The sequence below is a fragment of the Vespa mandarinia genome, chromosome 3 (assembly GCF_050613455.1).
Source record: "Vespa mandarinia isolate Hongniang chromosome 3, ASM5061345v1, whole genome shotgun sequence".
In the NCBI taxonomy this organism is placed as follows: domain Eukaryota; kingdom Metazoa; phylum Arthropoda; class Insecta; order Hymenoptera; family Vespidae; genus Vespa; species Vespa mandarinia.
The window spans coordinates 9,651,789-9,662,500 of record NC_140812.1 but is presented as its reverse complement, the minus strand read 5'-3'; the positions used below and the strand labels follow the sequence as shown (position 1 = coordinate 9,662,500).

At 30.8% G+C, this 10,712-nt stretch overlaps 2 protein-coding genes and 1 long non-coding RNA gene across 7 annotated transcripts in view; 1 reads left to right on the top strand and 2 right to left on the bottom strand.

Annotated features, from left to right (window-relative positions):
- The window catches only part of LOC118445009 (LIM and SH3 domain protein F42H10.3-like), a 21,712-nt gene extending 14,092 nt beyond the window's left edge, over window positions 1-7,620 (bottom strand). The window contains exons 1-3 of one of the 3 annotated variants that reach the window (XM_035873887.2): window positions 7,488-7,620; window positions 6,591-6,671; window positions 1,012-1,106 (exon numbers count right to left, since the gene is read on the bottom strand). In XM_035873887.2, the coding sequence (XP_035729780.1) occupies window positions 1,012-1,106; window positions 6,591-6,659 (164 nt within the window). In that variant the 5' untranslated portion in view covers window positions 6,660-6,671; window positions 7,488-7,620. Of the gene's footprint in view, window positions 1-1,011; window positions 1,107-6,590; window positions 6,676-7,425 lie in introns of all 3 variants that reach the window. The other 2 variants (XM_035873886.2, XM_085655812.1) reach the window with 2 other exon arrangements.
- Window positions 5,900-10,002, top strand: LOC146873136 (uncharacterized). Of its 2 annotated transcripts, XR_014981945.1 has the most exons (3): window positions 5,900-6,414; window positions 7,450-8,238; window positions 8,922-10,002. It is a non-coding gene; the product is annotated as an uncharacterized LOC146873136 (long non-coding RNA). The 2 variants fall into 2 exon arrangements; XR_014981944.1 differs by lacking the exons at window positions 5,900-6,414; window positions 8,922-10,002 and adding an exon at window positions 8,292-8,503 and having other exon boundaries at window positions 8,100-8,238.
- On the bottom strand, window positions 7,972-9,921 carry LOC118445010 (3-hydroxyisobutyrate dehydrogenase, mitochondrial). Of its 2 annotated transcripts, none has more exons than XM_035873890.2 (7): window positions 9,787-9,921; window positions 9,552-9,730; window positions 9,316-9,437; window positions 9,030-9,240; window positions 8,802-8,928; window positions 8,497-8,668; window positions 7,972-8,113 (listed from the first exon to the last, which is right to left on the bottom strand). In XM_035873890.2, the coding sequence occupies exons 1-7, from the start codon at window positions 9,919-9,921 to the stop codon at window positions 8,100-8,102; spliced, it is 960 nt and encodes a 319-aa protein (XP_035729783.2). In that variant the 3' UTR covers window positions 7,972-8,099. The 2 variants fall into 2 exon arrangements, with proteins under 2 accessions (XP_035729783.2, XP_085511939.1); XM_085655813.1 differs by lacking the exon at window positions 7,972-8,113 and adding an exon at window positions 8,350-8,372.
- Window positions 10,003-10,712: the final 710 nt, after the last annotated feature.

Below are 10,712 nucleotides of genomic sequence, written 5' to 3'. Positions count from 1 at the left end.
GGAGTCTATATTTAGCTTGTACATTCGCGTATCTCCGAAGAAGAAGCCATTTTTAGAGCGAGCGAACGAGCATGAGAGAAGATAAAAACAGCATGTGTTGGGAGCTTATCACAGGAGAGCGCTATGAGACTTTACGGCTCTCCCCTCGGAGCTCCCGTCCGTTCAGCTTATACACGCTTAACGGAGCCGATTAATTTTCGTCGAGCGCACGAAATTAACCCTAACGCGAAGTCAATTTCGTTCTGCCCTCGACGCCATCTTTCTTTCTACTCTATGCTTACAAATCGTTGAGAATCATATCTCCTGTACGTGATTGCACGAGAGAGAGAGAGAGAGAGAGAGAGAGAGAGAGAGAGAGAGAGAGAGAGAGAGAACAATTCATTTTATTGTATTTTATTTATTTAATTTTTTTACTTCATTAATTAACAATATCTTTTATGAAAGATGAGCTAAAAGCCCCTAGATAATTTTAAAAAATCAATTACTATTTTTCAAGACTACTTGGGCCAATTTTCTTTCTTTCTTTCTTTTTTTCTTTCAAATTGTAAAACTACAAGTTTTTAAATTTATAGTTATAAAATTAAACGTTCTCGAAAGCACTTAGGAAATTTTTATCCAAGCACCGATACAAAGAAACTTCGATTATTCGAAGTAAAAAGACACAAATAATATAAAATCTAATTCGTGTTTTACGAATGTCGTAATTTAGAAATTACATTGTAAAGAGATAAGAGATTACGTGGGTCGTTTGATCAAATTATCAAAGATATTTGTTTCGTTGAAAAAAAAAAAAAAATACGACAAGTACGATCGTTACGTTTGTATTTTTTCTCTCCCCCCATTTAACGAGATTTCGAACGAACTTGTAGAAATTGCGATTGTATATAACCCATGGCTTTATCATACAAAAATCAAAAATCAAAAATCAAAAAAAAAAAAAATAAAGAAAAAGAAAAGGAAAAGAAAAGAAGAGAGAAAAAAAAAATTAGAATTAGAAATGTATTAACTTACGCCTCGCAGTATGGCTGTTTGTTGAAGCCTTTGTAAGTTCGCATGTTCAAGGTCATACCGCAGCCCTGACACTTGAAGCACTGCTTATGCCATATCTGAAACAGAAAGTAGAACGTACTATTCTGGTTAAACCCGTACTCTCATTGTCAAACAACTTCGTTGATGATTTGTCTCGTGCCTGAGAATATTGCTTAAAAGGAGAGTAAGAAGAAAAGAAGAAAAAAAAAAAAAAAGAAAAAAAAGAAAAAAAGAAAAAAAAATAATAATAAGAGAAAAGGAAAGGAACGATAGATCGATCATTAAATGTTACGAGATAAACGTCATAAACGTCATGAAGGAGGATCGAGAGATCGAGATAAGGATTGATTTAAAGCTATCCACTTGTATCTATCCATCTGTCTCTTTTTATTCAAGGTCACGGATCGACTTTCAACCTCCAAGTTGTTAATTGCTATTAGAAGGTCGAGAACGTCTTTCTCTGTCTCTTTCTCTTTCTCTTTCTCTTTTTCCGTCTTTTAACATGCAAGGAAAATCGTTTAGAATTTTCCACGAAGAATAGTTTCGATCTAGGCAGCTATTTGAAATTATAATGACGTCGTTTTCTCCTGTACGATGATAATTTCTGAACGATAGGATGATGACTAAGCCCGATGATTCTCACTGGACATGCTTCTCCGACCACGAAAATGTAGTCTGACCATTTTTGTCACGAAAACGGAACATACGAGAATGAAAAAAAGTAAGAGAGAAAGAGAAAGAGAAAGAGAAAGAGAGAGAGAGAGAGAGAGAGAGAGAGAGAGAGAGAGAGAGAGAGAGAGAGAGAGAGAATAAAATATCAAAAGACCTCTTTTTTTTTTTTTTTTTTTTATAAATACATCACGATTTTGCTCGTACATAATATATAATAAATAAATGAGTGAGTGAGTAAGTAAATACGTATGTACTTATGTCTAAGTCTAAGTCGTAAGTCTAGGTTGAAAGATGTGAATTAAAGAACTTTCCGAATAGATGAGCTTCCTGCCATTTATTTACTCATGAGGAGAGATCTTCTCATGAGACTTGGATCGTTGTTACGAAACAACGATCTTTTTATGTAATTATTGTCGAAATCTGAGGAACTTAACAAGTATTTAACAACAGGAGTGAGGAAGAGAGAGAGGGGTTTAGGGTTAAAAAAAAAAAGAGAAAATTGACCAGTGAAAATTAGAAATCCTTGTGTAGATCCTTTCTTCTGACGATTTATTATGTTAAAGTGTCACGTTTGTCAATTGGCAAACGTGTTTTTTTCTTTTCTTTTCTTTTCTTTTCTTTTCTTTTTTTTTCTTTTTTTTTTCTTTTTTTTTTTTTTTTTTTTTTTCTTAAGGAATAGAAATGTTCTCTCGAAAATAAAAATCATGTCGAATTAATCAGCATAATTTAGAGTTTCTTTATGTTGATATTTCTAGATAACAACGAGTTTCATCAATTAGCAAATATGATCGATTTCTAATCTGCATTTTGGCGCGAAATTTGCTTTTAAATATCCTAATCTTATCGAGATTAGAAAAATTAAAATGAAATAAAATATAATAAAAATGTCGTTATAAAAATATAAATCTTATCAAATTAATTTAATGCACCATAGCGTTTAATTTTGTTTCTCTTTCAATAGAACGATAAATTTAATAAATTAGAAAATACGACTTGTCGTACGATTTGGTATCGAAATTTGATTTTAATGTCTCAATAACATATCGATTTGCGAAGAGAAGGGAAATAAAAAAAGATAGAAAAATAAATAAAATCGTGCTAAACACGAGAAGAAAGGGTAATGAGAATAACGAAATGTCTTGGATCGGAGATTCTCTCAGTGTTAGAGGAGAACAAGCAACAGGTTGGGATCAACTCCCACCTGTTGTAATCGTATGCCAAACCCACGCAACAACACAAGCCCCAGTCGGTCGGTGGTAACTCGTGCCAATTCGTACCTATTCAAGATCGTTCGTTTGCTAATAGTAGACACACTGTTTGCAAATTTTAAATTTGCCGCCTTCGAAAAGAAAAAAGAAAAAAAAAAGAAAAAAACGAGAACAAAAACCAAAAAAAAAGGAAACAAACACACACATACGGCAAATAAAAAAAATAAGAAAACTTATTCCTTTACTTTTTCTATATCTCTAATTTCTCCTTCCCTTCTTTTATTACTCGTTACAAAGAGATCTTTTTAACGCTCCGATAATCGCATTTAAACGTCGACAAGATGGCGCGTCAGTTAAATAGTGTATTAAATCGAATGACGAATCGCGTTCGAGCTCTCGTTTAAATTTACGAGTCATTCGAACGGTATATTTGTACCGTTATTGTTAAAATTATATAAAAACATTTTTCAAAACAATCTTTGACAGTATTCGCACGCGAAATAAATGTCGTTCATATTCCAGATAAATGATTTACGTATTCTTATTTATATATTTTTACGTGCGTACACGAAGTAGATGTCGTTGCATCCTGAACGCGCGTATTTCTCAACCCTTTTCAAAAATGACATCCTCTCTTATCAATCATCGCGCGTTTTTACTTAAAATTTATTCGAGAATAAAAACGAATTAGAATTTTTAATCTCCACCCCAACCCCTGTATTCTTTAATCCGCGATAATTCTGTCATTTTGATTCCAAAAATATATATGGCTCACGTATTTTCATTTATTTTCGCGGGAGAATTCGAAGTAGATGGCGCCTTCGTCGTCATTGATGCTACACGCATGCGTGAATGTTCCTTTTTAAAAATAGCATCGTTCAATATATCTTATCGTACTTATCTCAATAGATTTTATTTATAATTATTATTAATTAAAAGATAAAAATGTATTATTTCTTTGATATTTTTCTCAAAGAAGTGGAAAGAAATTAGTTTTTCGTGGGATTTATGAGATATAATAGAACGGACCAACTTTCTATATCGCAGAATGACTCGCATAGTCCGTTGAACGGACACAACGGTAATTTTGAGGTCTTTGAAAATAAAGTAAGACATATAGATAGATAAATAGAAAGAAAGAGAGAAAGAGAGAGAGAAAAAGAAAGATGGATGATTAAACGAGTAATAGTTTCAACTATTAATGGAAGGACGTAAATTAATTAGAATACCGTTTCTTTCCTCTATATGCGGGTTGCGCACTTTCAAATTGATAAATCAATTGACGGGTAAGAATAAAATTAGAATGTTTTCGAACGATACACTTTTGTACTCTGAATACATACACACACATATCACGCATATATATATATATATATATAAACATCAAAAATTTATTTTTAATTCGAATGTTATTGTTTTTTCTCCGTTTCTTTCGTTGTTCTATTTTTAAAAAGGATTATTTTTCATTAGAACTTCTTGAATTCAATAGGTTAAATTGTCAGCAAATAAGAACCTAAGATATAAACGATATGAAAATTTAAAAAATCAATTTTCTATAAATATTACAATTATCGTATAATTTTAACTTTAATGATTTCTGGTGGAATATATTTATATAGAATTTAAATTTCCCGCGCAATTTTCAATCATTAGTCTTTTCGATTAATGTTACACACGTATTATTATAATATTATAACAATAATGCATATTAACATTAAATATACTGTAATATATAATTTAACTATTACTTTATATATATTTTTTTTTTGTTATATTATATATTTATATAATAATTTTATATAATAATTCATATATATATATATATTTATATAAATAATATAATATAATATATACAATATATTATATGTATATAATTATAATTAACGATAAGAAATAGTTGCTGATCAATAATTATCTTGTCAAGAAAGAGGAGAAGAAAAGAAAAGGAAGGAAAAGAAAAAAAGAAAAAAGAGAAAAATTCCGGTTAGTTCTAATGCCATTCACTGGCAATACGGTGTCGAAGACATCCGGTGAAAGACGTACGATTTACGTCAACATACGATCGAATTTCAATGGTAATCGAAACTCAATGATTCTGCAAGGATCAAACAACGATTCACGATTCGTCGCACACGAAAGATTTTCTTGGACAACACATTAAAAAAAAGAAAGAAAATAAATAAATAAATAAATAAAATAAAAATAAAATAAAATAAAAATAAGAGACAAATGGAAAACAATTTTTTGTTAATTAAAAGAAAACTAAAGAGAAAGAAAAAACAAAAAAAAAAGGAAATTATCAACGTAGCAGCAATTTATTTGACTCTTGACTTTACTTATCTCTCTGCGTTATCTTTCAGTAAAGAAGAGAGGAACGATGATGAAAAAAAAAAAAATAACAAAAAGAAAAAGAAAAAAGAAATCTGAACGAAATGGATTATATTACGTAAGACTATCGTAAACACATATAAGAATATCGAAGAAAACAAAGATTTAATAGTTCGTTGAAAACTTATATAATATATATATATATTTCTTTTTTATCATATAGGATTAATTTTGATGATATACATTGTATTATTAATTTCGAATCAATTCAATCGTAAATATTACCGAATTAAATGATTTTACGTGTATGCGTGTGTATATGTATGCGTGTTTGCAAATCAAATTAAAACGTTGAAATTTGATTTTGTTGGCGCGCTGACGGCATCATTAAAAAAAAGAATCGAATGCATTTCGTTAAAGAAACGTAAATCTAACCTCTAAAAAAATAATCGTATATATAGTCATAAAAATATTAACATTTTTCATTTTAATGAATAATTACAATTAAAAGATAACATTTAAAAATTAGAAATAAGTAATACGCATTATAAACTTTTCATGATAAATTAAACGCACGGTACTCGTTAATGATAGAAACACGTATGAACATATGTATCTTACATAAAATATATATGTAGATATATATAGTATATATGTAGATATAAATGACGAAGAAAGTTACTTCGTGATACGCGAGTTTTCTTTTTTATAATGTAAAACTTGGAAAATTATATTTTTTAGATATTCCAATATCTAATCCTCTTCTATTATCTCTCCCTCCCTCTCTCCCTCCCAACCATTTAATTATCCATTCATCAAACCTTCTTCATTTTTCTCTCTCTCTCTCTCTCTCAGATCACTAAACATCTCATTTCAAAAAGAGAAAGAGAGAGAGAAAGAGAGACAGAGAGAGAAAAAGAGAGAGAGAGAGAAAGAAAGAGAGAAAATTGAGAACAACGCACGTCCTTGCGATACGTCGCGAAATGAATTCTCAAGTCGCCGCGCGCGCTCTCGAAGAGACTCACGAAACCGAGAGCAATAAAGTGAGAGGGAGTGAGACCGAGTGAGGCCGAGAGAAAGGAGAGGAAAGAAGGTAGAGAGAAAGGCGAGAGACGAAGAAAGAAAGAAAGAAAGGAAGAAAGAACGAAAGAACGAAAGGAAAGGAAAAGAAAGGAAGGTAGGTAGGAACCGCTATTTTCCATTTCATCAAAATGAAGTAAGGGAACGCGAATCAGAATGAAGAAAAGAAAGAAAGAAAGAAAGAAAGAAAAAGAAAAGAAAAGAAAAGAAAAGAGAAATAAAAAGAAATGTGTGTGTGTGTATATATATATATATATATATATCTTGACGTACCTTATCGAGACACTTGAGCTCCTCGATCGGATAAACCGTTTTCTCACAACGAGCGCACGTCTTGCTCATCTTCTTTCCTTCCTGTCTTTTTCGTCCAGTGGAAATTGAGAAGATTATGATTTAATAAAAAAAAAAAATTAACAAACAAACAAACAAACGAAGGAACGAACGACCGAACGAACGAACGAACGAACGAAGGAACGAACGAACGCGGAAAAAAAAACAAACAGAAAAAGGGATATAGTTCGATCGAACTAATGTAGGGAAAAATTGATAAGTAAAAAGAGAAAGAGAGAGAAAGAGAGAGAGAAAGGAATTATAAATAATTAGATGTCTCCTCGTTCGACGTTTTATCTCAGTCGAATTGACGAGGAGAAAAGGAGATAGAGAGAGAGAGAGAGAGAGAGAGAGAGAGAGAGAGAGAGAGAGAGAGAGAGAGAGAGAGAGAGAGAGAGAGATAGAAAAGGACAGAGACGTAGGAGGAGAGAAGAGAATGAGAGAAGGGGGGGACACGTGCCAAGAAGGCACAGAAAAGGCACAACAAGCACTCGGATTTATCGATGACTTAGCGTCAAAGATGCATTCGTAGGTTTCACTCGTCGCACGTTTTTCTTTTTTCTTTTCTTTTCTTTTCTTTTCTCTTTCTTTCTTTTTTTTTTTTTTTTTTTTTTTTTTTTACTTTTTCGCGCACCGACCGTGTTTCACGTAAGGCCCCACTCGAATTTTCTTCAATCCGTGAAAAGAATTTGAAGTAATAATAATAATAATAATAATAATAATAATAATAATAATAATATTAAATAATAATAATAATATTAATAATAATAATAATGACGTTCTTCCTTCCCTCGTTGATAAGCACGACGACGAGACGTAACGATTGAAATATACTATTACACGGGCAACGACGTTCGGACGGCGGAAAATGCAGGAGCCACGCCGACACCAGGCAGCATTGAACCGCACTGCGCCCTCTCGATTACTCGATTGTCTCTAATTTTATTATTCGTATATCCTCGAACTTCTCTCCTCTGTGCTCCTGCCGCGAGCAAAAACTCTCAACGAGTGACAGAAATGGTGGAGGTACCACGTTGGTCAATTCAACAACGACCGTCCGATGATAGAGACCTGGTTCTTTAATAAGCCGGATGTCGCTGCAGTCGTTATCTTCTTCTTTTTTTTTCTTTTTCAAATAGGAAGAAAAAGTAAGAGAAAAAGATAAAGAGAGAGAGAAAGAGAGAGAGAGAGAAAGAATCAGTTTCGAAGGAATTGTATAGTACGCATCGGTCGGTAATGCAGAAATCTCTATGTATTTATTTTCAGTACGAAAATAATATTAACATACTCGTAATTCTTTGCATCGTTAAAATAAATAAGATTTAACTTATCGTTAATTTTTCTTTCATTTATTCGTATTATTCGAGATCGTTTAATATGTAGATGGCGATAATGTTCTACTACGTTAGTCGACATCATAATTGTTCTTCTCTTAAAGCCGGCATTTTTGTTTTAAATTTTGTTTCCTGAAACATCCGATTGATTATCAACGTAGAATAATGATATTAATTAGGTATATACTTTTAAAGAAGGAGATAAATAATGGAAGAATTCGTAATAGATTTAATGAGATAGCAAAAAGTACTGGACGGTAAGAACTATTTTCTTTTAAATTTATTTCTAACCTATGATTTTTTTCGATAGACAAGCATCTGAAGTTTCTTGGTACGAAAATACAGTGGAAAAGTATTGGCGGGAAATTCAAACGTTCTTTACTTCAATTATCTGTTTTGTTGATATTTTGTAATTATCAAAATAATTCATATAATATTATTTTATTGCAATGAAATACTAATGGCAAAAGAAAATAAATAACATAAATGCAAAATATATTAACTTTAATGTTTACCTTTTATAAATTGATATACGATGCTAAAATCTTTTTGCGATAAACCATGACTATTAAGCATCCTATAAATTTGATGAGCCAAAGACCCCAAAGGAATTAATGTGTTTGTTCTAGTTGCGACAGATTGTGCCAAACTTAAATCTTTTGCCATGAGCAATGTACTAAAACCGCCCTAAAATAAAATATCAAGTATAGTTATCAATCCAATAATATAGAATTTCTTTTCACTTGTTAAATATTATATATATATATATATATATATATATATATATATATTATATATATATATATATTTGTTCATTTACTTCATAATTTTTTGAACTAGGAACATTAGGTAGAAGACCTGGAACAGGATTGTATAATTCAGAAGACCAACATCTTCCTGAACTGGAATTCACTATTTCATTCAGTACATTTTCTTTCAGGCCCAATCTACCAAATGAAAAAGAAGTAAAAGAATCAATCAGTCAAATAATATGTAGTACATAAGAACGAGAAAACTTATGACACAATTTTGCTTTTTTACACTTTACCTTTGACCAAGATTGAAAATTTCGGCAGTACCAATCATACTAATGGCCAGTAGCATATTATTACACAATTTTGCTGCCTGTCCCATACCAACGTCACCGCAATGAACTATTCTCGAGCCCATAATTTCTAATATAGATTTGGCAGCTTCGAAATTTGCATTAGAGCCACCTACCATAAAAGTCAATGTACCATCTCTCGCTGCATTTGTACCTAAAAAATATGTATATAAACATCGTATTGTACGTACAATATATTCATACAATTGTATGGAAATATAAATTATACCTCCTGATACCGGAGCATCAATAAATTTAACTTCTCTTTTTTCAGTCTCTTTCGATAATTCCTGCGACACGAACGGATCTATCGTACTGCTATCTATCAAGAGTACATTTTTTCTCACTGAACTATAAATGATATAGATCATTAATCTATATATATATTTATATCTATATATATCTATATATATCTATATATATATATATAAAGAGAAAAATATGTCATCTTCAATATGTTGATACCTCAATATACCATTATCACCGATATAGCAATCCAGAACATGTTGATTCGAAGGTAACATAGAAATGATTACGTCAACGTCCTTCACCGTTTCTGTAATGGTCGAAGCAGCATTCGCACCGACTTCGACCAAGTTAGACATGGCTGATTTATCAACATCGAATACTTTTAATTTGTAACCCTAAAAGTACTTCGATCAGATCGTTATATTCATAATATAATCTTAATAATTCTTACCTTTTTCAAAATATTTTTTGCCATGTGACCACCCATCTTACCTAAACCAACGAATCCAATTTTCTTTGAAAATTGACGTACACCTTTCATATTTATCCAGATCGAGGATTTTGAGATGAATACAAGGAAATACATTTTTCTTTGTTTTTTATTTTTTTTTATTTTCAATTTTATCACTGTCTTATCGTCGTCAACAGCAGTAAAACTTTGACATTCGGTCCCGATAACACTCGTAATGACTTGTATTACAAGATGGTAATTAATGGTTGAACTTTATAAAATATTCTTACTGTATAAATTGTATGCTTGTGACATAGAATGGTTCGATATTAAACACGATTTTGATCAAAAGTCGAATATATTCCTTAGCTTGGTAAATATAAACGTTATTTACGTTTCGATTATGAATCCGTTAACGCTTTAATGACACTATCGTATATTAAAGAAACGTAAAATTAAAAATAAGTTGTGTAATATTACCGATAAGATATAAGTTGAATCATGGAATAATTTTATGTTTTTGCATATATGTATATAAATGAACTGTAAAAACATTTAATATATATATATATAAAATATGTAAAAAAAAATATATATTAATATATTTATTATTATCTATTTACTAATTACTATAGTAATTATTATATTTATTATTAGAGGTATCGGAATAATTAGAATTATAAGAATAAGTAAAAAAAAAAAAAGAAGAAGACTATAATTGTATATATTTAAATATTCAGAAAGAAAAAAGAGAAAGGAAAAAAAAACAGGAAAAAACTAATTCTCTTGAAAAGTATTTTTCAAATCACACGTTAGAATCGAATGAATATTTAATCAAATTATTACTCTTCTTTCACATTTATTGTCTCATTATAGTGTCTAGTATCTAATGTCTAGTGTCTAGTGTCTAGTGTCTAGTGTCTAGT

Coding starts and splice junctions, on each gene's coding strand:
- LOC118445010 (XM_035873890.2), bottom strand. CDS start 9,921: ATGTATTTCCTTGTATTCATCTCAAAATCCTCGATCTGGATAAATATG. Junction 9,731..9,786: donor CAAAAAATATTTTGAAAAAG/GTAAGAATTATT, acceptor AAGTACTTTTAG/GGTTACAAATTAAAAGTATT. Junction 9,241..9,315: donor TGATGCTCCGGTATCAGGAG/GTATAATTTATA, acceptor CATATTTTTTAG/GTACAAATGCAGCGAGAGAT.